General features: G+C 49.1%; 1 protein-coding gene across 3 annotated transcripts; it reads right to left on the minus strand.

Moving 5' to 3' along the window:
• Positions 1-623: 623 nt before the first annotated feature.
• On the minus strand, positions 624-27,943 carry CUNH21orf58 (chromosome unknown C21orf58 homolog). Of its 3 annotated transcripts, XM_061348119.1 has the most exons (9): positions 27,819-27,943; positions 9,591-9,662; positions 8,985-9,042; positions 7,469-7,536; positions 6,769-6,909; positions 5,643-5,760; positions 4,053-4,192; positions 2,655-2,824; positions 624-1,104 (listed from the first exon to the last, which is right to left on the minus strand). In XM_061348119.1, the coding sequence occupies exons 2-9, from the start codon at positions 9,648-9,650 to the stop codon at positions 1,089-1,091; spliced, it is 771 nt and encodes a 256-aa protein (XP_061204103.1). In that variant the 5' UTR covers positions 9,651-9,662; positions 27,819-27,943; the 3' UTR covers positions 624-1,088. The 3 variants fall into 3 exon arrangements, with proteins under 3 accessions (XP_061204103.1, XP_061204105.1, XP_061204104.1); XM_061348121.1 differs by lacking the exon at positions 2,655-2,824; XM_061348120.1 differs by lacking the exon at positions 27,819-27,943 and having other exon boundaries at positions 9,591-9,735.

The raw sequence follows: 27,943 nt of genomic DNA on the forward strand, positions 1-27,943 counted from the left end.
CAACAGCAGCCCCAGGCCCAAGCTTAAGAGGGACTTCTGGCCTTTGAGGGGGCAGGAGTCCCCCATGGGGCTGTCTGGGGTTGTTAGAGGCTGCTAGTGCCCATGGGCCCTGGCACTGCATCCAGATGAGTCTCCACTGAAGACCCTCCGTTGGGTTTCTCTGATCTACACAGCAGTGAAGTGATCCACATTATCTGTTTGACTCACACACCCCTCAGCAAAGAAAACAGAGCAGAGAGGGCAAAGGGCAAGGTAGGTTTGACATAGTAAACAGATTATTCCTTTGGGGTGATCTTCACATTAGAGTCACTCACAAACTGCACCAGGCAAAACCAACGTAAAGATGTTCTGCACTTTACACACAGGAGAAGGTGGGAAGACATGGAGAAAGTGCTATTAATGCATGAGTTATCTTTCTGTGTTAAACACCACCAGACTGCTGAGAGCATGAAAAAGCATTGCTTGATTCAGACTCTCAGTGAGCCTTCCAAGGAGTCCTAGGTGAAAACAAAAATAACAGGAGAGCATGATCTCAGCTTAAAGGCTGTCCTATGAAAAATCAATGAGAAAAGTAAAGAAGGGAGAAGTTGATTTATGTTGCTGAAGCAAAAGACATGCCAACATTCCAGGAAGAACCACAAGATTTTATTTTGTGTGCTTAAATCAAGTCTAAACCTTGATTATATAAGGGAAGGATTGAGAAATAATGAAACAAATATATGCAATTCCAAGCTGCTTAAGTTAGCTTCCAATAGCTCTTTGGGAAGAAAGCCTTGACCAGCTTTGTAACTACGATATTTGGGAAAGATGGGGAATCAGAGCCCTCCTGGGGCTGAAAATGTGGATTGCACTTATTGCACCTCAGTGTTCAAACCCTGCAGGAGCAGATTTCCTTCTATTCTTCATCACTGAGAATTATTTATCCGAACAGTGTGTGAAGCCAGTTCACACAGGTAGGGCAGAGTTCTGCTACTTCCTATACCAACAATGTGCAGTTTTATTGATATTAGGCTGTCAATCAGATGGAACTGTTCAAATACAGGTTGACTTCAGCAGTGCTATGGTCCAGTTGAGAGGAACATGTCCTGTCAGTATGTGGGCCACCTGCAACAAGAAAAATGGCTTTACTGTGTTTGGTAATAGCCAACAGTGCATCAGTGCATGCTTCCTGCAGCTGCAAAAGCACAGTGTAGATGTGTCAGATCTTATAACTCATGGTGTAAGGTAGCTGAAGAACAGGAAGAATCACGGAATCCCAGACTTGCTTGGGTTGGAAGGGACCTTAAAGCTCATCCTGCTCCAACCCCTGCCACAGGCAGGGACACCTTCCACTAGAGCAGGGTGCTCCAAGCCCCTGTGTCCAACCTGGCCTTGAACACTGCCAGGGACGGGGCAGCCACAGCTTCTCTGGGCACCCTGTGCCAGCGCCTCAGCACCCTCACAGGGAAGAGCTTCTGCCTAAGAGCTCATCTCAGTCTCCCCTGTTCTGGCAGGTTAAAGCCATTTCCTTTGTCCTGTCCCTACAGGCCCTTGTCCAGGTTTCCTGTAGCCCCTTTAGGCACTGGAGCTGCTCTAAGGTCTCCCCTTAAGGAGCCTTCTCTTGTCCAGGCTGAACCAGCCCAGCTTCAGTGCAGAGCTGCTCAACAGCATCTTCCTTTGCTGATTTCTGCTAACAGCTAATGGTACTATTGTTGAAGGAACCCAGAGATCTTTATTGGTACAGATTACAAACCCATGCAAAAGTGAAATGGGTTGAATGTTTATCCCTTATAATCCCATTGGGTAAATAATCTGTTCAGGAATTCAAATCCCATCCTAAGGGGGTTATACAGATACCCCTGTAAGCAGGACACTCATGCCTGAGGATGCAGCTGCTCCATCCTGTCCTTCTGTTCACAAAGAGCTGTAGCACTGAACTAGAAGCTTTGTTCTCACTCATGTAACAGTGAGTCCCCATGCTTACCCCAAAGGCTCAGCCTTATTTCCAAGTATTTTCCTCATTTTGTACCATTTTTCTTGGTGAGAGGTGGTAGGGTTTTCCCCCAGGAATTTCTGATTAGCAAAAGCCTCAGCAGTGTTGTAAGAACATAAATCCTACTGGATTTACATTAGCCTGAATAGAAAATACATGCAGGACTTATTTAGCAGGTCCCTGCTGGCTTTGCAAGGAGACCCAAACCCCAAACAGCCATGGTAATTGCTGGGTGGGTTGTGGCTCTGTGGCAGGGACAGAGATTAGTATCATCTGTAGACCTTTCTGATCCTCATATTTATTCGGTGGTAAACAAGCGTTAATTACTCAAGCTGTAATATTAATCACATCAAATCATTATTTAATCTGCATCAATGCCACTGTTGCATTAAAGACAATATTCAGGCCTGGATTTAGTGAAGAACCAGAAAGGACTACATGGTCTACCTTGCTACCCCTATCTGTGCAGGAAGGAAGGTGGTGTGGTTTGAACTGAAAAGTCCTTGGACAGAGTAAGCACTACTCAGCAACAACTAGAACATCAGTGTGTTATCAGCATTGTTCTCAGACTAAAGCCAAACCACAGCACAGCACCAGCTACTAGGGAGAGAATTAACTCTATCCCAGCCAAAACCAGGACAGAAGGGCTAAAAGTTTACATCATGGTTTCCTGTTTACTTACGTGGGAAGGGCAGGGATTGTGCCGCTCGTCCAGTGATGTGCCATGGATGTGGATGGGAATTGCTCATGGGGCACTGGGAGAATCCCTGCAGCAGGGTAGTGGTGGTGGTGCACCACGGATGGCCTGGGCCTGTCTGCTTTCACAGCCAGGGGAGCAGGAACCTGCAGGTCCTTAGTAGAGAGACAAAAGGTGATACGTGAAAGCTGTGCCACTATGGGAAGGGTCCCTGGCTGCTGGGCTGGGTTCCCATTCAGCCAGCCCTTGGTAAAGCATGTGTCTGGAGATGAGTTTTGCAGGCTCAAAACATAGAAGGTCCAGCAAAACACTTGGTGATTTCAGATCCCACCTGTTCTTCAGAGTCATTCACGTTTAGCTCACTGGTCTACATCAGGGAAACACACAGTGACGGGATGGGCTGTGGAAGAAGGTGGGAACCAGGGGGATGCATGCTTTTCCCCTGTCACCTCCCTTTAGACACAGAAAGCTGCAGATGTGTCCACTGTCTCTCTCACCACCACCATCTGGCCAGACATCTCCCAAGTAGCATGGGGGGACAGGCTATTCAAACCCAGAAACTGCACAATGTAAGGGAAATAGAAAAGGACTTCCATGCGAGGCGATGCTTGGGAATGGCAGCTCTGCCATTCCCACAGCAAGTCCACCCTGCACCACGGCTGATGAAGCCAGCTTTGCTCCTCAGGTGGCCTCCTGGGACATCAGTGCCCTGAAATGTGAGAGCTGGCAGCTGCTGTCAGAGGCTTTTTGTCCCAGCAGATGCACAAACTCATCAGCTCCCTCCAGGCCATTTGATGGGTTATGAAGGAGGATTGTGTTTCCTACCCCTCTGTTAAACCCAGGGCTCAGGGGCGTTTACAAATACCATGTGGCAAAGATGCAAATGAGCTGGGCAAAGGCTGTAGGACTTTTGGAGTTATTTCTCAGAACCCAACAACCTTAATATCTGAGAAAAAGAAAACAAATGGGACTTACAGCACAGTGAAATACATAGTTAGCCTGGAAAAAGAAAGGTAGGGAATATACCTAACTTTCTGCGACACTGGGACATGCCCTCCTCCCCAGCAATCATCTGTCCTTGTTTCTCTGGTATTAAATGCCACAGAGATGAGCCTAGAACTACATTTTTCCAAAGCATTTAAGGGTGCAAAGGAGCTAAATCACCTTGTCACAAACAGCTTAGGAACTGGGCACCAAAGAATGTGTTCAAAGTCGTCTACCTCTTATCAGGCACTGGACGTGTTTTGGAAATAAGCTTATAGGGATCTACACCCCAAAATATCTGTCCTTTCAGAGATCTGTAGCACACCTGTTAAGCATCTCAAGGAGATCAGCCACTGCTTTGTGGGAGCAAGGATGCCCTTCAGACCCCAGTGTTGTTACCTGCTGTGCACAATGAAGCAGGGGAGGGCTGGCTCCAGCAGGCTGTGTGAATGCCATTGGTGGCAGAGCCTTCAGCATCATGTTCTGCATGATGATCTGGTGCATCTGAGCGTTCTGCATGAGCATCATCTCTACCATATCTGGGAAGAGGTCACCCCAAGGAAGAAAATAAGAACTTTAGCATCAGCTGACAAGCAGCAGAGGCACCTCGATAAGAAGTGCCTTCTGGTATATAGCCCAGTCAATGCGACCAAGACATATCAGCTGAAAGGGACACACAGAATCAACTAGATTGGAAAAGACCTTTAAGATGAACATGAATATTATCATTCTTTACCCAAGCAGTGCAAAATTCATGTCTATGAATAAGACTGTTCATACTAGCTTCCTTGTTTCTCCTCCCTTCTACAAGAAAGCTGCTGTTGAGCCTCTTCTGTTTGTTAGTTTCCCTGCAAGCCCACCCCACTGGCTATGCTGGAGATGGGCTGAGCACCAGAGCCCTCTTGGTTCCTCCAGCATGGACCAGCTCCTTGCAGTGCTACCCATTGCTTCAGCCCACAGTCACTGAGAGGTTTCCTCAAACTTACATGATATTGCAGTGCCACCTTGAGAGTCCACTGCATGCATGTCAAATATATTAACTATGGTCTCTGGGTCCCTGCCAATGGCAGAGGGTTAGAACTGGATGATCTTAAGGTCTTTTCCAATCCAAACCCTTCTACTATTCTATGACCTGTGCAGTGGAGGAAGAAGGGAGGGGGGATTAAGAAAGAGGGAAAACAAAATCAAGGCAACTGTCCTTTTTTGTGGTCATACCAGAAGTAGTTCACATCTATCAGCTTCAGCAGAGTCACGCATGAATTGGGACTGTTTTCTTTATGAAAATAAACTCTGATTTAAAACTCCAGGCAGAAAGAGGCGAGAAAAATTGCAGTTTCATCAATGAGGGTTTCTGTGTGGGATGAAGAAACCTTTGGCTGAAGGTTGAGCCAGGGAAATCATCCCAGGGTTTTGCTCATGTCTTATTTCCCAGTAGCATCCAGCTATGTTTAGAAACAAACTTTTTATTGGCATTGCACTGTATTTAGAACAGTGCTTTTAGCTGTTCTGTCTTGTTTCTAAACACGGAGCTTTGGTGTTTGGAATACAGATATGGAGCTGTGTTGTTTGAGGAGATTGAGCTGCGGGTTAAGGGAGGAAGAAAAGAAAATAAAAAAACCCCAGGTTTTAGAAACCTGACTGGTAGTTTTGGAATCATCCATACACATGAGTTTGACTTTGTTCGTATTACTCAGTGCCATGTCTTGAGCTGGTTTGCTTTCCCAAGCTTCCCTGGCAGCTTCATCTGGCTTTGCCGAGTTTGTAGTCCCTGTTCCTTTAGTTTTAGTGATAAGAGTTTATCTGAAAGCTTCTCAGAAATGATATCTAATACATACATCCTGGTGCAATTCCCACAGCTTCAGCAGCAGACTGGTCATGAAACAGCATGTCACTGACTAGCTTGGATGCTGTTCTGTGCCCCTTCCCACTTGCTGTGGCACCTCCCTGTCCTCTCCAGCCTGGACAGTGGGAGCCAGGTGGATACTTCACCTTCTTTAATGCTTCCAGAGCGGAGGGCTGCAAAAGGTTGGGCAGGGGGGATCTGTGTGATCAGAGGAGACTGCTGCTGAGGTAGCTGCTGGATGATGGTGGCAGGCTGAGGTGGCATCTGGAAAAGAAAGGAAAAGGAAGAAGTTGCTACTGGATTTGTCTGACTTCCTCATCTCTGGGAAGGAAGAGCAGTGGGTATCATCTGCCTGGACTTCAGTGCAGCTTTGGACATTGTCTCCTGTGAAATCCTAGCACAAGCTGGCATCTACTTGGCTGGGAAGCAGCTCTATGGAAAGGGACCTGGTGGTCCTGGTGAACACAAACTCAACATGAGTTAACAGTGTTCTGCTGCAGAAAAGCAAGCCACAGGGTGCTGGAAAACATCAACAAGGGCATCACCAGCAGAGATAAAGATGTCTTTATCCCACTCCACTCAGTGCTTGTAAGGCCACACCTGGAATACTGTGTTCAGTTTAGGCCCCTGCTCTACATGAAAGATATGGACAGGCTAGAGAGGGTCCAGAGAAGGGTCACAAAGATGATCCAAGGGCTGGGAAGCTCTATGAGGAAAGTCTGAGAGAGCTGAGACTGTTGAGCCTCAAGAAAAGAAGGATCAGGGGAGACCTTATCACCATGTTCCAGTATTTAAAGGGTGGCTACAAAGAAGATGGAGACTCCTTTTTACTAGGAGTCATGTGGAAAAACCAGGGGATGATGAGTACAGGTTACTACTGGGTTCATTCTGGTTGGACACAAGAGGAAAATTTTTCACAAGGAGCATAAGGAATAATCTCCCCAGGGAAGTGGTGGATTCCCCAGCACTGGACACTGCTATGGTTGGGCTAGACAGGGTGCTGGGAAATCCAGTCTAGGTCATGCTGTGCCTACCACAGCAGAGCATAGGCAATTCTCCCACTCCTCCTGCTACCTCCTTCCTGTGGTAAATCATTCCCCCTGTGAATTTTGTGCTTTATTTGTAGGTTTTGCCTAGGGCAGTAAGGGTCCCATACAACAGCAAGAGGTGTAGCATTCCCTTGAAATTAACATTTCTGTACATTTCCCAAGCAGCTGTTGTTTCACACTAGCAGAGCACTATAGAGCGTTTCCTAGGAGAGAGGATCCTTACCATCTGCTGGATAATCCTTGGTGGCTCCTCTGGAGCTGGAAAAGGTATCTGGTAGATGTGTGGGGCAGCAGCTCTGTGGTTGTGACAGTGTCCTCCAGCTGGTGCAGGGGGCTGCGAAAGCTCTTCCAGAAGGTGCTGCTCCTGAAAAATCAAGTATCTTCCTAAAGAAAACCTGGTCAGAGAAAGGCAGGCAGGATTGTTACACTCTCTCGAATAAATGGGATTAGCCCCTGGAGCCTGCAGCAGGGCACAGCCTTGCTCACTGAATCACTGCTGCAGATACATCCTGTGTCTGACGGGCAGACCACAAGTGATCACTGCACAAAGGGAAGCACTCAACCGGTGCCTGCACAGGTATAGAGTTTTCTCCCCATGTGTCTTGAAGCCATACGGTTTTCAGCACAAGCAAAAAGCAGTGGGGTAAAAAAGTGAGGAACAATCTGACAAAAGCCCGGAAAAGTGTTTCATTAATGGTAAGTACCCTCCAAAAACTAGAAATCATAGAATCATAGAGCAGTTTGTGTTGGAAGGGACATTAAAGTTCATTGAGTTCCAACCCCCTGCCATGGGCAGGGACAGCTTCTGCTAGAGAAGGTTGTTCCAAGCCCCAGCTCACGAACTAAAGGACAGGAAAAAACTGAATTCACTTCAGCAGTGGATGTGCAGATAACCTGGCCCTTTCTGTTGTTTCTGCTCTTACCCTTAGCTCCTGCAAGAGATCTTTCCTTCGCCTTAAGGCACTTTGTAGCACATCCTCACATCTGTTCCCTGGAGGATGAAAAGGCCATTATCTTCTCAAAGGATCACAAATACAGAGCTATTATAGCACTTACATTATGAGATTTTGGACAAAGGTGTTATAAAAGAACTTGACTTCTTCCACAAAAGGCTTTAGGCTACTTTCCTTGTCAAATCCATGAAGGGATAATGACTTTATACCACATGCAGACACAGCTGTCCAGCAGGGAACATAAAATAAACTCTCTAAAGCCCCTTTTTAACCTCCTGGCTTAGAAACTCATTTCAGCTGGAAATGTTCTACAAATACTCACACAGGATGATTGTGGAAAGTGTAAAAGAAAGTTTGTTGTGACACATCCAAACAAACCCAGCTTTGAATGTCACCTTTGCTGTTTCTTTTTTGGTCTGAACCAACTTTCTGTTCAATTCTTCCCACCTACAGCTGATCTGGAACTTGCTTGATGTGAAAATAAGTGAGGATATTTTCACATCCAATGGGAGCATCTGCTCTGAAAAGCATCACTTTGTGTTTTGGAACTAAGCTGATAAATGAATTGTTAATTTCTGGCCACAGCATTGCAAGTTTCCAACTATTTGTGTATCAGCTCAATGGATATGAGCCTGGAGGCCAAACTAGAAATATTACTGATTGTCTACTGGTAGCCCTTAATCCATAGATAGTACCAATAGTGCGTATGTCATGCAAAGAAATGAATGTACTGCACATGGCATGTGTAGCTTCCAGGGAATATTGTTGTAGGGATCATATTACTTCTACATGAAACATCACAATAGTCTTTGGAAGGGTTTCATAAAGACACTTATCCACCACCTTTGAGCCATTCACAATCTTACGTAGTGATTTCTCTAATCTTTCCAAGTTTTATAAGAAAGCTGGGATTCCTGACCTCTCTGTCCAAACCAAAATCAGGATGTCACTATACATGCATGGCTTTCTGATGAAATGGTTCCCAGCTCTTATCAGCACAGCCCTCAAGACCAACTCTTTCACTATAACAACTTATTTCATAAGCTGAGTCACATTTTTTTATGCTGGCAACCATCTTCTGGTCTGTACAAGGCTGCACTGGTCACATTCAAAGGTGCAAAGCAGCATTAGCAGTGGACCCTTCCTCCTGCCTGGATCCCTTGAAGACACACAGCCAGCCTAGCAACTCCTTTTCAGGGTCACCAAAGCCAAACATGCAGCTGGACTGAAGCAGGGGCTCACTCCTAGGTAGAAGAGCTAACATAAGTAGGATCTCCTGCAGAGCACACCTAGGCAGGATGTCATTCTTATGTCAGTGTTCATCTGGTTGATCACTTGCCTTTGTCAGAAATAAACAGATGAAGAAATTCAAAAGATAAATGTAGGCAGCTTTTAGGGAGGAGATTCGATAATCTGGTGTGGTCTGAGAACATCACTAAGCCCTTCCCATATTACGTTCATAAATGAGAACAAATGAGTCTCTTACTTGCAGCTGGAAGAGGCGACTCCATCTTCTCTAGGTTCTCCCGTTCATTTTCTATTCTCTGTTGGTAAAACCACAAGACCTGGCTAAGAGTCAGGCAGCAAAGCTCACAACAATTTCCAACCCCACCTTACAGGGATAGGTTTGGCATGGAGGAAATAAAGCAGAAATAGAGACAAGCAGTGCTTCTTAGCTGCTAAATCACAGCTAGTGACAGCTACAAGAAGCATTCATAGAAGTATGAAATCTCTCACTACAAATCTAGTATGGTAAAAGAATGGTCATGCTTGCAACTGGCCAAACTATCCCAGAACTGGAAATAGGTAGCATGGTGAATCAGGAGACTTACACATCACTTCTTCTATAGGGCAGAGAGCTGGATCATATGAAGAAATTGCAAACTTGTACCATGTTATTTAAGTGACAGTGGCTGTAGCACCACTGCACATTGGTCTGCCTCTGCTTGCATGAAGAAAGGGGCTATCTGTTGGCTGCAGATCCTCTTTGTATCTCAGCAGAAATACAATTATTTAACATACAATGTTAATGCTTAAACATGCAAGAATAAAATAAAGAGCAAAAGTGACCACTGCAGAGATTTTCCCTTACCTTTTCTAGGAGTTTGAGTCTCAGTCGTGTCAAGTGGTCCACCACTGAATGATCTGCCATTGCAGTAGTCTCCTGGAAGAGCAGGCAGGCAAGAATGGGTTAAAAAGCTAAGCAAAGGCAGAGAGGTTTTCAATCCTCATTTCTTCCCCTCACGATCTTCACAGAATAATTAAATTAGAAAAAAAATAAAAAAAACAAAATCAGATTGTGAGCAAATGAAGGAAGAAAACTTAGGTTTCCCTCCCAGGTAAAACTAAGTACAGATGATCACCACAGGATCACAGGCACAGCTTTTTCTGCCCTTTCTCTCAATGCATGTTTGTGCTGCAGATTGCAACATCACAAAAAGGTAACTAAGGGCGAATATTTGCTTGTTCTTAACTGTCACTAAGCCTGGCCCTCTCTGTTGCTAGTGTCCTCTAAGTAGCTCAGAGTATTGTGCCTGTAACCTGGCTGCTAAGTGTGTAGTGTCAATCCACAACATAAACAAGCTAATCTCCAGGTGTAGAAGTTTACCTACCTTTTGTAAAGCAAATGCTCAGCACATTAGTGGGCAGGAAGAAAAGAAAGAAAAGCCAATGGTTCTTCAACATAAGACCATTGATAGGCATCAGATTATGATCTTGCTGATTGATACATGATAACATTTATCTCACTGTAGGGAGACTTTTGACATAGTTCTTCGTATGAGTTTTCACAGTATCACAGTATCACAGTATGTTAGAGATTGGAAGGGACCTCAAAAGATCATCTAGTCCAATCCCCCTGCCGGAGCAGGAACACCTAGAGAAGGTTACACAGGAACGTGTCCAGGGGGTTTTTGAATGTCTCCAGAGGAGGAGACTCCACAACCTCCCTGGGCAGCCTGTTCCAGTGTTCCGTCACCCTCACTGAGAAGAAGTTTCTTCTCAAGTTTAAGTGGAACCTCTTGTGTTCCAGTTTGTACCCATTGCCCCTTGTCCTATCATTGTTTGCCACTGAGAAGAGCCTGGCTCCATCCTCGTGACACTCCCCCTTTATATATTTATATACACTAATAAGGTCACCCATCAGTCTCCTCCAAACTATAGAGACCCAGCTCCCTCAGTCTTTCCTCATAAGGGAGATGCTCCACTCCCTTAATCATCTTAGTTGCCCTGCGCTGGACTCTCTCCAGCAGGTCCCTGTCCTTCTTGAACTGAGGGGCCCAGAACTGGACACAATATTCCAGATGGGGTCTCACCAGGGCAGAGTAGAGGGGAAGGAGGACCTCTCTCGACCTACTAACCACCCCCCTTCTAATACAACCCAGGATGCCATTGGCCTTCTTGGCCACAAGGGCACAGTGTTTGCTCATGGTCATCCTGTCGTCCACTAGGACCCCCAGGTCCCTCTCCCCTACACTGCTCTCTAACAGGTCGTTCCCCAACCTATACTGGAACCTGGGGTTGTTCCTGCCCAGATGCAGGACTCTACACTTTCCCTTGTTATATTTCATCAAGTTACTCCCTGCCCAACTCTCCAGCCTGTCCAGGTCTGGCTGGATGGCAGCACAGCCTTCTGGCGTGTCGGCCACCCCTCCCAGCTTAGTGTCATCAGCAAACCTGCTGATAGTGCACTCAATTCCCTCATCTAAATCATTGATGAATATATTAAATAATACTGGTCCCAGTACCGACCCTCGAGGCACTCCACTAGATACAGGCCTCCAATTAGACTCCGCCCCATAGACTACAACTCCCTGGCTTCTCTCCTTCAGCCAGTTCACAGTCCACCTCACTACCCGATCATCCAGACCACACTTCCTCAATTTAGCTGCGAGGATGCTGTCGGAGACTGTGTCAGACGCTTTGCTGAAGTCAAGGTAGACCACATCCACCGCTCTGCCATCATCCATCCACCGTGTTATTTCCTCATAAAAGGCTATGAGATTGGTCAAGCATGACTTCCCCTTGGTGAAGCCATGTTGACTGCCCCTCATAACCCTCTTATCCTTGATATGCCTTAAGATGGCACCAAGGATAAGGTGTTCCATCACTTTCCCAGGAATGGAGGTGAGGCTGACCGGTCTATAGTTACCCGGGTCCTCCCTCTTGCCCTTTTTGAAGACGGGAGTGACATTTGCTTTCCTCCAGTCCTCAGGCACCTCTCCCGTTTCCCAAGACTTGGTAAAGATGATGGAGAGCGGTCTGGCAATGACCTCCGCCAGTTCCCTCAGCACCCGCGGGTGCATCCCATCTGGACCCATGGATTTATGGATGTCCAGATTGCTCAACTGGTCTTTAACCCATTCCTCATCAACTAAGGCAAACCGCTCCGTTGACCTCTCTTCATCTGAGGTCTCAGCAGTCCAGGGCTCTTCAGGACTGCCTCCGGCAGAGTAGACAGAGACAAAGAAGGCATTCAGTAACTCTGCCATCTCTGTATCTTCTGTCACCAGGGCACCCGTCCCGTTCATCAGTGGGTCTACATTGCCTCTGGTGTTAGTTTTATCTGCCATGTATTTGAAAAAGCTCTTTCTGCTGTCCTTGACCCCTCTCGCTAGCTTTAATTCCAAGGAGGCCTTAGTCATCCTAGCTGCTTTCCTACATCCTCTAGCAGCAGCCTTATATTCCTCCCAAGTGGCCAGCCCTTCCTTCCATGACCTGTAAACTCTTCTCTTCCACTTCAGCATACCCAGCAATTCCCTATTTAGCCACGCAGGTCTCCTGACCCTCTTCCTTGACTTCCTACGTGTCGGGATGCTCTGATCTTGAGCTCGGAAAAAGCAGTCCTTGAACGTCAACCAACTATCTTGGGCCCCTTTACCTTCAAGCAGCCTAGCCCATGGGATGTCCCCTAGCAATTGCTTGAAGAGGCCAAAGTTTGCCCTGCTAAAGTCCAGGGTTGCGATTCTACTTGCTACTCTACTGGCCCTACCACACAAGACCCTGAATTCCACCATCTCGTGGTCGCTGCAACCAAGGCAGCCCTCAACCTTCACTCCTTCAACCAGACCCTCCTTGTTAGTGAGGATGAGATCCAGCAGCGCACCTCTCCTGGTTGGCTCATCCACCATTTGCATGAGGAAGTTATCATCCATACACTGGAGGAACCTCCTGGACTGCGGCTGGGTTGCCGAGTAGTCCTTCCAGCAAACATCAGGGAAGTGAAAATCCCCCCGGACGACCACGGGCTGTGACTGTGAGGCCGCTCTCAGCTGCCTGTAGAAGGCCTCGTCAACTTCCTCACCCTGGTCCGGTGGCCTGTAACAGACCCCCACAACAGTATCGCCCCTGCCAGCCTGCCCCTTAATTCTCACCCACAGACTTTCAACTCGCTCATCATCTGTCCCCGGACAGAACTCAACGCATTGTAGCTGCTCTCGCACATAAAGAGCAACCCCACCACCCCGCCTGGCTGGCCTCTCTTTCCTGAAAAGGACATAGCCCTCCATGACTATATTCCAGTCATGGGAGCTGTCCCACCACGTCTCTGTAATTGCCACCAGGTCATAATCTCCTGACTTAACACAGGTTTCTAGCTCCTCCTGCTTATTTCCCATGCTGCGTGCATTGGTGTACAGGCATTTCAGGGAGCGAGCTGAGCACACCGATTTCACCCTAGGATTACAGGAGGCCTCCCAGTCTTCATCAATTCTGGAGCGCTGCCCCACTGAGGCAAGCCCAGCTACAACCCCATCCCCCTTCGAATCTAGTTTAAAGCTCTCCAAATGAGCCCTGCTAATTCCTGCCCCAGCATCCTTTTGCCTCTGTGCGATAAACCTTTCCCACATGCCAGTGTCCAGACTGGTGCCCTATAAAACCAGCCGTTATCAAAGAATCCAAAGCCCTGCCTGCAGCACCAGCCTCGAAGCCAATCATTTATGGACTGAATTTTCCCATTCAGTCCCACATCACCAGTGGACGATGGAAGGAGTGAAGAGAAGATCACTTGAGCCCCAGAGTCTCTCACCATCCGCCCCAAGGCCCTGTAGTCTTTCTTCATCCCCCTCAGACTGCGGGAAGCAGCTTCCCCCTCACCGGTCTGGGAGACCAGCAGCGGGTAGTAGTCTGTCGGGTGCACCAGGTTGGGGAGCGCCCTGGTGATATCCCTGATCCGGGCTCCAGGCAGACTACACACTTCCCTGTGATGAGGGTCAACTCTGCATATCGGGCCCTCTGTTCCTTTCAGAATGGAATCACCTACTACAATGACCCTTCTTTCTTTCTTTCTTACCAGAGGCAGTCTTGAGGTGTGAAGTCGACCGATTTTTCCTATGTGGCCTTGTAGGCGGGCCTTGCTCCACATCCTCACCTACCTCTCCTTCAAGATCCAGGGCCTCAAACCTATTACGGAGGGACACCTGGGGAAGCAGGGCAGGAAGGGAGGAGGGTTGCCCATGATGCCGAACCGGGACTCGCTTCCAACCCTCATCAACTTTTTGGTCCCCTACCTCCGGGCGACAGCTACAGGGCAGGGGCTGTCTCAGGCCATCCCCCTCTGTCTGAGAGGGCAGGGGGTCCATCCCCTTTTGGGGGGTATCTCCCTGGAGCCGTTCCAACTGGCCAGCCAGGGAGTTACTCCACCAGTCGACCTCCCTTTCACACTCCCTGATGCTCCTCAGCGTCTCAACCTCCTCCTTAAGTTTAGCCACCAAGCTAAGCAGATCTTCTACCTGCTCACACCTCGCACAGGCAGAATGCTGTCCTCCCTCCCCCGGTAGCAGCAGGCTCTGGCACTCCCTGCATGCAGAGACCTGAACAGCCACGGTTAGGGCCGGGGTCTCTGAGTTGCTACAGCCCTCTTACTGTTAGCTCTCTTTCTGGAGACGACCATATTGGTCAGCAAAACGACCTCCCTGTTCTTCCTTGGGCCTGGTGGGCAGCGACACGGCGCTGCCCTCTCAAAGGCTCTTTCAAGTCAAGGGGCAGGGGGGTGGTCGCTGTCACCGTGGGAACGCCCCCGCCACGTCAGCCGCTCTCTCGCAAGGGCTGCTGGGACTTCGGGAATCAGGAAATGTCGGGAAATGTCGGGAATCGCGATGCCTCTGCACTATCCCCTCTGATTTTCCTGATCTCGGTAGAAGCTCGATATCGCTGTAGCGTGCCGGCTGCGGCTCTAGCTGGGCTAGCTCCAGTCAGCTGACTGAATGTGCTTGGTACAGGCCCAGGGCTGCTATGATGCTCTGTGAGACTGGGAAGGGGTGGTTTGGAGAAGCAATTGGAGATGGGTAGTTTAAAAGGAGACATAATGCAGAGGTTGAGGGTGGGTCCAGACCTGAAGGATTGGGACAGGGATATCTGGGAAGATGGTGGTGATCTCCTTCTCGTGTCCCTACAGGCCCTTGTCCAAAGCCCCTCTCCAGGTTTCCTGCAGCCCCTTGAGGCACTGGAGCTGCTCTGAGGTCTCCCCTTGAGGAGCCTTCTCTTGTCCAGGCTGAAGCAGCCCAGCTCTCTCAGCCTGGCTCCAGAGCAGAGCTGCTCCAGCACTCGCAGCATCTGCAGGGCCTCCCCCAGACTCGCTCCCACAGCTCCATGTTTTCCCTGTGCTCATGCTGCCTCAATAGCTTGAACGCTCCTGGCACCCAGCAGCCCTTGTGCTCATGAAGAGGAAGGTGTTTGTTACCTGGCAGGGTTTGTGTTGTTCCCATGGGGTGCCCTGGACAGGCAGAGGCTGTGGTGTTTGAGGGTTCTGTTTGCATTGTCAGTGGGTTCAGCCACCGGTCTCTGTTAAGCTGACCACTGTTTGGGTTCCCTGATACAAGTCTGACGTGGGTAATAAACATCCCTGCAGAAAGAACACGTCTGGAGCCGCGCTGGACATACAGGGGCTCGTGGAGGGCGTGCTGCTTGTTGGCAGCGGCTTGGAACTGGATGAGCTTTAAGTTCCCTTCCAACACAAACCAGGCTGGGATTAGATGAATCAGTGAAAACAGAACAGCTAAAACCATCTTTATTCTGTTTCAAATCCTAGGTGCCCAAGCCAGGCAAGAAGGTGTTGAGCGGCCTGGTACGATGCAGATCTGCCAGGGTGTCCATAATGGAAGTAGACCTGCCTTTGTGATGTTCTTTGCCGGCTGCCGGTGGCGGATGCAGCTCTGTGTGATCTTTTCCTCTTGGAGGTGGATCCACCTCGATGGCTTCTTGATGTTGTGGAGGATGGTTGCCATGGCCCCTTCTTGATGTTGTTTCTGCTTGTTCGTTTTCTTTTCAGGGTGGGGTTATCGATTTTCGTTGGTTCTTCTTGCTCCTTAGGTGGATCCACCCCCACGGGCTCCTCCAGCTCTTGAGGCTGGTCTACTTCCATTGGCTCTGCACCGTCAGAGCCACAGTTGGCGCTGCCTCCCGTCTCCCACACCTTCCTCTTCATGCCTGCCTTGGGCACCAAAAGCGCTGCCCCGTGAGACATAGCTTTTCAGCTCCCTGCCTCCCTGGTGCCAATGCTGCTGGACCTGGGAGCTCAGCAACTGCCGGGTGTCTGCAGGGTCCCTGTATTTATAGCACCCAGGGCAGAATGTGCTCTGTGACATCGCCAGCCCGCTGTCATGGTGACGGATTGGAGAGTCCTGCAGTGGGGACTGCAGGGATGGGTGCGGCCTGACAGGCTCTGATGCTGTGGTTTTCCAGCAGGGTCCCTGCTTTTCTGCCTGAGCGCCCTGTAGAGAATGCCCAGGGCAGGGGCACTTGCAGAGTATTTATCCCTCAAGCATCCTCAGGCGTTTCCTGCCCTGCATCCGTTGCCTGGGAGCCCTGTTCCTCAGCAGCAGGGATCAGCAGAGGGCAGGGCAATCACACCTAAATATTACCATCCATCATTCTTTGAAGCATCCCACCGCAGCAGCTTGGATGTAGAGGAGAGGCCAGGGTGCTCTTGGAGGTGCCAGAGATCTTGTCCTCAGCCTAATCCCTGCATCCTTTGGATGACATTGAACAAGAAGAGGCAGCAGAGCAGCCCCTGCACATGTTCCCCACAGTGAGTGCAGGAGAGCCAGTGCCCCCCATTCTCCAGCCCTGACCTGCTTTGCAGGAGCTCACTCTCTGCCCTGCTGCGTGTGGGTACCAGGCTCTGTGAGCAGCCACAGCAGGAGGATGGAGCAGGGCTGAGCTGCAGACAGAAGCAGTGGAGCAAAGTCTGGAGGCCACAGTAGGTTTGAGGCTGCAGTGTGGTCCTTATGGCTCTGTCCTAGCAATGGGTCCAGACACAAAGCCCTTGGAAGGCAAGCTCCCTACCACACACGTGTGAGGTCCATACAACACCTGAGGTAGAGAAACTGCCTGTTCTGCAAGCCCAAGAACATCCCCAGCCCGCCGTAACGCTGATGGACCAGACAGTCCCTTCCAAACCCTGCCTGTGATTCTGTGCTCCTAAAGAGCAGGAAGTACCTGATGTCTGGATAAGCAATTTCAGGTGCGGTTGGGTTTGCACATGCATGGAGTGGTTTGGTATTTGTGGATGGGGGCATTGCTCCCAGTGCTAGCAGGGCTGGAGATGGACTGTGGGCCTTGCTGGCAATAGCTCTGCAGGACCCCAGCGAGCTGGGTTGGAGCAGGTGGAAAGCAGGCCCAAGGGGGCACATCTACAAATGTCTTTCCATGGCGGGAGGGCTGGGATGTAATGGGAAATCCTAGTGTCTCAGCTGAGCATGTGAACCCAACGGCTGGCATATGGGATTAAAGGCAGGAATAAATCACAGCAGGCAAGGATACCAGCAAGTGCCCAAGGAGCCCCACGCAGCCTGCACATCAGGATCTTCCTCTTGCCCGCCGTCATGTACCAGAGGAGAGGGATGCCTGGAGACCTGCAAACCCTGGCCTGTATCTTCTACCTGCTGCACCTCAAGTTCTTTCTTGGAGAGATATGGCAGAACCAGCCCTCTCCCTGAGGGCATTCAAGGCAGGCATGGGGGGGAGTGAAGTGAGCCTCTGCTTCCCCAGCTCAAGAGGGCACAGGAGCCCAAGTGGAAGTGCACAGCAAGCCTTCAAGGGCCAAGTTTGCACCTTCTTTCACTGCCTTTCACTTTGCACCCCCCTTTCACTGGGGAATTGAGTGGGGGAAATGGGTCTTTGGCAGCTCACCCTCTTTGGAAAGGCTCCAGCTGCCTTAGGAGACATTCCTCACATAGCTTTGCTGTGAAGAAAGTGCTGACCTGTTACAGGGCATTTGCTGAGCAAGTGAAGACTAGCCAAAGGCAGCTCTGAAGTGCTGGGAGGGAGAGAATGGGTTCCCCCTCACCAGGGTTGGGCAGGACGTCAGGCTCACACACATGTATATGTATGTATATGCATATATATAGACTGCTCGGCTGCACACTGGTGCCTGGGACCTGCCTGTGGTGCTTCCTGAATCACTGCCAGTGGTTAGCCCCAGGAAACAGGCAGGGAGCTGGAGTCTGTGAGTTGGGATGAGAAAAGGGTGAAAGAGGGGCTGTTTAGCTACAGCAGGACTTGGAGCACCTCTTGGAGTACAGGGACTTGCATGGGACAAAGATGCTGTTCCTTCTTTGTAACAGAAGCAGGATGCTGGCACTGATAACTGCAGTGACAAAGAGTATTTAGACCAGGAACAGGTGGTTCATAGAACCGTAGCACGGTTTGGCTTGGAAAGGACCTTGACATCATCCAGCTCCAACCCCTGCCACGGGCAGGGACACCTTCCACTAGAGCAGGGTGCTCCAAGCCCCTGTGTCCAGCCTGGCCTTGAACACTGCCAGGGATGGGGCAGCCACGGCTTCTCTGGGCACCCTGTGCCAGCGCCTCAGCACTCTCACAGTAAAGAGTTTCTTTATTATCTCCAACCTGAACTTCCCCCGTTTCAGTCTGAATCCATCACCCCTTGCCCTATCACTACGGTCCCTGATGAAGAGTCCTTCCCCAGCATCCTTGTGGCCCCCTTCAGACACTGGAACCTGCCCTGAGCTCCTCTTGCCCTCCATCATCATCATCATCTCCCCACCCAACCCCTGCCACTCCTCTCGCGGGGCGGGGGCAGAGGCGGGCCCGTTTCAGCTCCGGGTCCGTGCTGGTTGGGATGCAGCGGTCGCAGCGCTCTCGGCCCCTCCATGTACACGGGGCGCCAGCGGAAGAAAGGGTTCAGCTCCTGCGGCTCAGCGCCGGCTACCTCCGTGCTAAGAGCTTCTTCAGCGGTAAGGAGCATCGCCGGCGGGAGCTGCGTCCCCCTTCGTTACTCCCTACAGCTCCTTTTCTCTCTCCTCTCCTCACGCTGTCTGCTCTCGCTTTGCCGTGTCAAGCCGCAAGGCTTCGGGGTGCCTCGTGCCCGGGCAGGGGCAGAGCTCGCACTGGTTTGGCATTAGAGGGATCTGGATGAATGAAGCTGATTTTGTCTGTGGGTGCTTGGGCCGGAACAGGTAGCAGGGATTTGGGCAGCCCAGGTGGGAAGTTTCGCTTCTCAAGGGACTCTTCCTGTTCTAACAGGCAGGTGGAACACTCAGTGTGCTGGCAGTGCAGAACAGTTACCTGGCGTGTGGTTACACTGCATTTGGGAACCCCTTAAAATAGACGGTGTTAAAGGAGCGTCTGCGTTCCCTGGGCTATAATGGTGGCAGTTCATAAACACCTCATCCCATCAGCGTCCAACCGAAGGCCAGGTTGGACACAGGGGCTTGAAGCAAGCTGCTCTAGTGGAAGGTGCCCCTGGCCATGGAACTGGATGAGCTTTAAGATCCCTTCCAACCCAAACCAGAGATTCCATGGTTTAGGCAACCCTGGATTTTCCTGGTGAAATCAGAGGGGCTTGCGAATGCTGCAGATGGCCTCAGGAACAGCCTGATTCCTCCTTTTAACCCTAACGCATTGGGTGTATTGGATGCCAGCGGATGTACTGAATGCCAATGGATGTATTGAAGTTCCACTCTCTTTTAAACCGTGCTTGTAGGGTCAGCAAGTACATGGAGATGAATGGCCTCGGAGAGGAGTTGTTTGCCCTGCAGCGTTAGGTCAATTTACTTGTCTGGCTGTATCAGCTGTGGTTTTCCCAGTGGCTTTGCCCTGGAAAGGAGCTCTGCTGCATTAGCCTTTGCGATGGTGAATATGTGGCCCAAACCCCATCTGCTCTGAAGCATAGCAGCACCTTCAGAGTTGGTCCTGTGCTCTGGGACCAGGCAGAGGTCCTGGATTAGACCAGGTTGCTCATGGCTGGTCTCGTTGCCAAGTGTCAGTCAGAAGTTGCTTTGGGGCTTGTCATCATCTCCAGTGGGAACTGTGCTGGGAGGAAAGGTGAGCGTGGGATGACCCTGGGGGATATGGTCCCAACTGCTCTGTGCATTCTGGGTTTGACATTCCCACATCTCTGGGTTCCTTTGGGTTTGCACTGTGAGAAATGGGAATTCCAGGTGGCTGTAATTCAGGTGTGAGAGGGGAGGAGGAAAAGCTTGATCCTTTTAGATGCAGACAGTGATTGCAGACCCAGCCTAGTCCCTTCTACAGCTCACGTGCAAAATGAAGTCATTTGAAGGTACTTAATTCCACTCAGTGGGAATGCTGGAGTGATGCTGCTGTGCTGGACCTGGCATAAAGCCCAACTTAGGGAGGGATCCAAGGAGATAGTTTTAGCTGCTGAATGCTGTTTCTGTGTTCATTGAAAGCAGCCAGAGCTGCTCCACACTGGGAGAGATGTCCCAGCAGGGAGGTGGTCTCATAAAGGTCCTGCCCATCCCACATCCCATCCTCATGGGTAAAGCAGCACTGACCCTAACGCAGCACCATTAACCTGGACCAGGAGGACCGAAAGGAACTGAAATTGACTTCCAAGTCAGGAGTCCTATCCAAACATCAGTGAAGGCTGATTTCAGGTCTTCTACATTCTCCTTTCCTGTCCAGGTCTCTTTTCCTCTATGACAGTTCTCCCAGATGCCTTATTTCCTTATTCCCCCTTGGTGAAACACATGCGTAAATCCTTGTTCAGCATCTCAGCCTTCCTCCCTGCTCTGCAGGAGGCTCTTCCATTACCTGTGTCTTGGTAGAGGCGCTGCAGCGCTGCCAATGGCCAAAGCTGAGGAGCCAGGCCGCGTTCTCTCTCCTCCTTGATGCTGAGGACCACCTTTAGAATGGTGGAGCAAAGCCAAGCATCCTGCCTCCTGCCACCTTCTCCTCCTTCTCTCCTACCCCTTGTCCTGCTGTGGGGTGGAAGTGCCACCGTGCTGTTGTTAGAAAAGGGTGAAGTTTTGATGATAAATAATCATATAGAATAGTTGAAAAGATTACATTTGAGAAATTTATAAATCAATAGTGGGATTTTGTATATTAGAAAGAGTTGTAACTTTGCAGTTCTGTTTGCAGTCCAGTATCGTGGTTAATCTGTAACCAGTGATACAATGGTAGTCTTGGTAGCAAGAGCTTATATAACCATATATGGTGAAGGGTGTATGGGTGAATTTAGAGAGGTATATTGTGAAACTCTACCCAAGCAGAGGCAGTCAAGGGAAAAGAGAAGAACGCTGGCATCCACACAATGGTTGGGATATGTCCAAAGGACAAAAAGGTGAAAAGAACAAGCCAAGGAAGACTTCTTACTTCATCCGAGGAAGACTCCTTACTTCATCACGACTCACGACGACCACCAGAGAGGGCTGCACAAGCGCAGAAGAGGCTGATGTCGTAATAGCCTGATGTGGTAATCCTTGATGCATATGTATTAGTTAATGATGTAATCTATATTGAATATGTATTGGTTACGTAACTTTCAGTGCATAAATTGCGAACGCGATGTGACGGGGTCGAAGCCAGATTTGGGCACGTGCGCCTGGTTTCCCAGTGCTGCAATAAAGCACCTCATATAACCATTCCGGTGGTTATGTGTCAGTTCTTACGCTAACACTGCCACATCACACCCGATGAGTGCTGGCAGCTTAGCCTGGTAGCGGCCAGTGGGCTGCTCCCCTCTAATCCTTCCTCCATCCTCCCCTTGCTGCTAGGGCCTGGCAAACACTGCTGGATCCCTCTTTCTTTTGCCTCCCTCTGGGAAGGGGGAGAGAAGAAGGGAAGGTGCTCCAGGGGAAGGCTTTGCCCTGCGTGGTGGTTTGTGAGTGAGAAAGGGAGACGCCTTCAAGGCTACATGGCACGTGGATAACATCCGTGTTGCTTGGTCCACTTAAACGCCTGGGGGGAAGTCAATTGGCAGGCCTCAGAATGGGCAAGGCCTTGGTTTGGAGAAGTGGATCTCATGGTTTGTTCTCACAGCATGGGGGGAAGGTTGTCCAACCTGTTCTTCTCATCAAGGGGTGCATGTCTGAACCTCCCTATAGGCCATTAGAGGGCTCATTCTGCTTTGAGAGGGGGCTCCCTGGGGATGCAGAGGTACCTCTACCTGTGTGCAGCATCCTCCCCCGAGACCTGGGCTTGCAGCAGCTGAAGCATGGCCTCTGGCGACGGGGAGGAGAGGAGGAAAGTACCCTGGCATGTCTTAAGGTCCTTTCCAACCCTAATTATCCTATGATTCTGTGTATCATGGCATGAGAAACTGGGGGCTCAAGATGCATTACACGGTCTGTTGTCATAGATCGGAAGGTAGATGTAGGTTTCATTTTGGGTTTGAGCTCTGTGTGATATGTTTTCTATGGAAGGTTAATGTCATGTATGCAACTCTTACGCAGTTTGCCTCTCCCATGGGTTTTAAAAGCTAGCACTCACAGTATCACAGTATCGCAGTATGTTAGAGATTGGAAGGGACCTCAAAAGATCATCTAGTCCAATCCCCCTGCCGGAGCAGGAACACCTAGAGAAGGTTACACAGGAACGTGTCCAGGGGGCTTTTGAATGTCTCCAGAGGAGGAGACTCCACAACCTCCCTGGGCAGCCTGTTCCAGTGTTCCGTCACCCTCACTGAGAAGAAGTTTCTTCTCAAGTTTAAGTGGAACCTCTTGTGTTCCAGTTTGTACCCATTGCCCCCTGTCCTATCATTGTTTGCCACTGAGAAGAGCCTGGCTCCATCCTCGTGACACTCCCCCTTTATATATTTATATGCACTAATACGGTCACCCCTCAATCTCCTCCAAACTATAGAGACACAGCTCCCTCAGTCTTTCCTCATAAGGGAGATGCTCCACTCCCTTAATCATCTTAGTTGCCCTGCGCTGGACTCTCTCCAGCAGGTCCCTGTCCTTCTTAAACTGAGGGGCCCAGAACTGGACACAATATTCCAGATGGGGTCTCACCAAAGCAGAGTAGAGGGGAAGGAGGACCTCTCTCGACCTACTAACCACCCCGCTTCTAATACACCCCAGGATGCCATTGGCCTTCTTGGCCACAAGGGCACAGTGTTGGCTCATGGTCATCCATCCTGTCGTCCACCAGGACCCCCAGGTCCCTCTCCCCTACACTGCTCTCTAACAGGTCGTTCCCCAACCTCTACTGGAACCTGGGGTTGTTCCTGCCCAGATGCAGGACTCTACACTTTCCCTTGTTATATTTCATCAAGTTATTCCCCGCCCAACTCTCCAGCCTGTCCAGGTCTCGCTGAATGGCAGCACAGCCTTCTGGCGTGTCGGCCACCCCTCCCAGCTTAGTGTCATCAGCAAACTTGCTGATAGTGCACTCAATTCCCTCATCTAAATCATTGATGAATATATTAAATAATACTGGTCCCAGTACCGACCCTTGAGGCACTCCACTAGATACAGGCCTCCAACTAGACTCCGCCCCATAGACTACAACTCTCTGGCTTCTCTCCTTCAGCCAGTTCACAGTCCACCTCACCACCCGATCATCCAGACCACACTTCCTCAATTTAGTTGCGAGGATGCTGTCGGAGACCGTGTCAAACGCTTTGCTGAAGTCAAGGTAGACCACATCCACCTCTTTCTTACCAGAGGCAGTCTTGAGGTGTGAAGTCGACCGATTTTTCCTATGTGGCCTTGTAGGCGGGCCTTGCACCACATCCTCACCTACCTCTCCTTCAAGATCCAGGGCCTCAAACCTATTACGGAGGGACACCTGGGGAAGCAGGGCAGGAAGGGAGGAGGGCTGCCCACGATGCCGAACCGGAACTTGCTTCCAACCCTCATCATCTTTTTGGTCCCCTACCTCCGGGCGACAGCTACAGGGCAGGGGCTGTCTCAGGCCATCCCCCTCTGTCTGAGAGGGCAGGGGGTCCATCCCCTTTTGGGGGGTATCTCCCTGGAGCCGTTCCAACTGGCCAGCCAGGGAGTTACTCCACCAGTCGATCTCCCTTTCACACTCCCTGATGCTCCTCAGCGTCTCAACCTCCTCCTTAAGTTTAGCCACCAAGCTAAGCAGATCTTCTACCTGCTCACACCTCGCACAGGCAGAATGCTGCCGTCCCTCCCCCGGCAGTAGCAGGCTCTGGCACTCCCTGCATGCAGAGACCTGAACAGCCACGGTTAGGGCCGGGGTCTCTGTCTGAGTTGCTACAGCCCTCTTACTGTTAGCTCTCTTTCTGGAGACGACCATATTGGTCAGCAAAACGACCTCCCTGTTCTTCCTTGGGCCTGGTGGGCAGCGACACGGCGCTGCCCTCTCAAAGGCTCTTTCAAGTCAAGGGGCAGGGGGGTGGTTGCTGTCACCGTGGGAACGCCCCCGCCACGTCAGCCGCTCTCTCGCAAGGGCTGCTGGGACTTCGGGAATCAGGAAATGTCGGGAAATGTTGGGAATCGCGATGCCTCTGCACTATCCCCTCTGATTTTCCTGATCTCGGTAGAAGCTCGATATCGCTGTAGCGTGCCGGCTGCGGCTCTAGCTGGGCTAGCTCCAGTCAGCTGACATAGTTCTTCGTATGAGTTTTCATCCCCAGGTAGTAACTAAAAACTCACAAAACTAAGGAGCATAGCTGGAACTCTTCCCTGGATGAGTCAGAGTAGAGAGGCTATGGTATAACATCCATTTGCTTACCATCTCCCAAACAAACTGTAGGGTGTCTCCGTCTCCCCCCAGAGCCCTCCCAGGATACAAAACAGCAACATTTTACAGTGGCATGCATAAAATCAACACCAAAGCATGAGAAAGAAGTCAAGTAACAGTCATTTATTCTCAGTATCATATTTTAAGTCTGGCAAGCAAAGTTACAACCTCTTCCTTATTTGAAGGCCACAGCAAAACTGCAGCTGAGCCCCTTGCTAGTGGCTGGAGCAACTGATAGATGCTGTAGGATCACCTCCTCCAGCTGTGACACACACAGCATGTGTGTACAATCTGCCCTTAAAAATACACAGGCTGGTATCTCTGGATAGGTCATAGAAACTGAGACATGGGGATCCCAAAAATAGTGGCACTATGTCAGAGCTGGGGCTCAGCTTCCTTTGGCAGAGCACGGTTGCAAACACTCTAAGGGATAAGGCAGAGCAGAACACCCTCTCACATGCCAGCAGCTGTCCTGAGAAACCACTCTGTGTACGCTTTTGTGCTTTAAAAGCCCCATAGATTTTCCTTCTTTTGTCTCCAATATCTTTTATCATTCTTCAGGCAACAACGAGTTTCCCATTTATCTTAAACTTAAGCATAAACGTGGTTATGGAAGTAAACTGCATAAGTATTGTTTATTGAAGTCTTAGGCCAAAAAAGGATTACATTTAGATTGTTTTAAACCTAGATCCCTGAAAAGTCCATTGGAAAGCTTCTCATTTGTTATGTGAGATTTATACAGGTGCTCTCCAGGCATTTTTCCATACCCCTTGCGACTTGGAATCATAGAAACATTTAGGTAGCATATCCCCATTCAGAGGCCTCTTTTCTAAGCAAAATAATCAGTTTGTTTTGTTCTCAAATAGCAGATTTCCTTTACCTATTATCTCATAACTCAGCTGGGAAGGTATAATGTAAGAGCCCACACAGACTACTCCCATACCCACCTATTGGCCTCTACTATCAGTGACTATCAGAAGGTGCTGCTTCAGCTGCACCTATTACCACACCTTGGCTATACTGTCTGCACAGTCTCATATTTGTCCTAGTTGCTTCTCTCTTTACCTTCCTAACTCATAAACCCTTTTGTGAGGGGGTGACCAGGGTTGTGGGCAGCATTTGGGCAATGAGGTAGCAAAGGAAGCTATGTTGGTGTCTCCAGATGATCACAAGAGGTACAAGTTCGCTGACCCTTTAAGCAGACTTTTCGATTGCTGCTGAATATTGAGCTGTTTTACCATTAACTGCTGCCATACAGTGTTCCCCAGAATTTAAATCTCTAGAGCCTTCCTTGCAATACAAATAGAGGGTTACAAGAAAGGTTGACAAAGAGAAACAAGTATTCAATTAAAAATATAGTGCCAGTGTTAATCAACTGAGCCGACTAAAAGGAAGAGAAAAAAACTTCTACTTCATGTAACAATCCAATACTAGATAAAAACCACACTTTTCAGCACATCTGCTAAAGAATCTAGCTTTTCCCACACTTACGGATGGCCTTGCCACAGTGGGATCTCTACTGTAGGGCCACCTTACAAACTGCTAATGTATGACTTGTCAGGAATGTGTCAGATGGTACAAGAGGATCTTACAGAATCCCAGACTGGTTTGCATTGGAAGGGACCTTAAAGCTCATCCAGTTCCAACCCCTGCCATGGGCAGGGACACCTTCCACTAGAGCAGGGTGCTCAAAGCCCCTCTGTCCAACCTGGCCTTGAACACTGCCAGGGATGGGTTAGCCACAGCTTCTCTGGGCACCCTGTGCCAGCGGCTCAGCACCCTCATGTGTTGCAATAATGTGCTATGTACATTTGAAGCTAAGCATACGAATAAAACATTACAATTAAGAGTTATTTCATGCTCTGTTGTGCAACTGTGCAAATAAGTCTCCTTATTTACCTTAATTATGATTAAGTGCACTGCACTAATCATATATGATACATACATGATACTTCACTACATTATTACTGCCTTCTTATATGACCATGGCAAACCACTGGTCTGCAAGCAATGCCCATTTATTTGCAGATAGGTTGCAGCAGCTCCCAGAGTTCTGTTATGGTTTTGTTGCCAGCCTGATCTTAGGTCCCTTTTCACATACTTCCACTTGAGTCAATTCAATTAGGCTAGCACTAGAAATCCTGACATTTTAATAGACAGGGATATAAGAAGATACAACGCATGTGTTGGTTATTAAAACCTCAAACAACGATAAACCAAAACCCAAACAAACATGGCTTATTAATTTCACTTTTTTAGCTGGAGCAAGAAGTCAAGCAGTATTATTTTAAACCATTTATATTTCTTCAAGTGACATAGTTGATTGGACAAAATTGCCATTATAAATGCCACATTGTCTTTTTTAAGGAACTTCTTTGCTCCGAGCTTGTTTCCTTTTGCTTCTCAGATGGTAACAATTACACAAGCTTTTGCACTAAGGAACTTCATAATTCCGACTTAGTCTCTTAGCACTGATTGGGGGCAAACTCAGCATCCTGGCTGTGGTGTCGGAGGGCATGGCAGCACTACCAGGAAAAACACATAAACACCAGGGCTGACAAAGGAAGAGATGATCGAGATTAGTCTCAGGAGAACGTCCACCGGAGTCATATTTAATGACTGAAAGGTTTACCCACTGAAACTTCCATTCTTAGAAGAACAAAATTGATTGTGAAGGAAAGTCAACACATATGGTCCCCATGCAACCTTTGCAGTGGTTTAAAACTTAACCTTTTTACCTTAGCTCTGGATGCAGATAGGGGTGCCAGCCCTGCCTTGCTCCTAGTGCCCTCACCTTTCTCTCTGGAGCGTTGAACACACACTGCTAAAGTTTTTTTTTGTTGTCTATGCTGAAATATTTACCTATTTATATATGGGAGGCCAGGAGATGGATACAGAACGGTTTATTCCAAGAATGAGAAAATGTTTCTTCCTACATTCTTTTTGGATGATGGATGATATAGGCATAGGCAACCCAGATGGCACAGATGCAGTTCCCAGAAGCAGAGAGGTCCAGCTCATGGCCTGGATGATGCAGTATCGGAATTCGGGGCAAAAATCCACACAGAGAAGAGCCCAACCTAATGGCTAAATGCATAGAAAGGTCCAGGGATAGAACAGGAGTTAATACATTATGAAGATGTTTGCATTTCAGTATTCATTGGAAAGAAAAAGCCAGATAGCAAGAGACTATCTCCGAACTGTCAAGTGACAAACGGGATTAAAGCATGTGTTTTTCAGTATGATTTAATGACTCCAAGACACAAAGAAACCACCACTTGTGTTAAGTGGTTAATTATTCTATGTTAAGAGTATAATATACGTAATATATAATTAACCTGTTAGAGTTAATTATTCTCAGTATTAAGACAGGAACACCTTACTTCTCCCTTATTACCTGACAGTTACTTCCAGCCGTTCACTCTCCCTGCACTGGTTCTTCCTTGATGAAGGGATTCTACAGGTGAACTTACAGCCGCAGTAAGAACAAAGCAGGGAGATGCTAAAACCCAGCTGCAGAAC

The sequence above is a fragment of the Neopsephotus bourkii genome, unplaced genomic scaffold (assembly GCF_033783945.1).
Source record: "Neopsephotus bourkii isolate Nb327-2 ecotype Australia unplaced genomic scaffold, CSIRO-AGI_Nbou_v1 NB_335, whole genome shotgun sequence".
In the NCBI taxonomy this organism is placed as follows: Eukaryota; Metazoa; Chordata; class Aves; order Psittaciformes; family Psittacidae; genus Neopsephotus; species Neopsephotus bourkii.

Bases quoted from the DNA above. Each gene is read 5' to 3' on its own strand.
- CUNH21orf58 (XM_061348119.1), bottom strand. From the start codon at position 9,650: ATGGCAGATCATTCAGTGGTGGACCACTTGACACGACTGAGACTCAAA. The intron at 5,761-6,768 runs GTAAGGATCCTC...TTTCTTTTCCAG, and splicing joins CAAGGATTATCCAGCAGATG to ATGCCACCTCAGCCTGCCAC. The intron at 2,825-4,052 runs GTAACAACACTG...CTCTCTACTAAG, and splicing joins TGCTTCATTGTGCACAGCAG to GACCTGCAGGTTCCTGCTCC.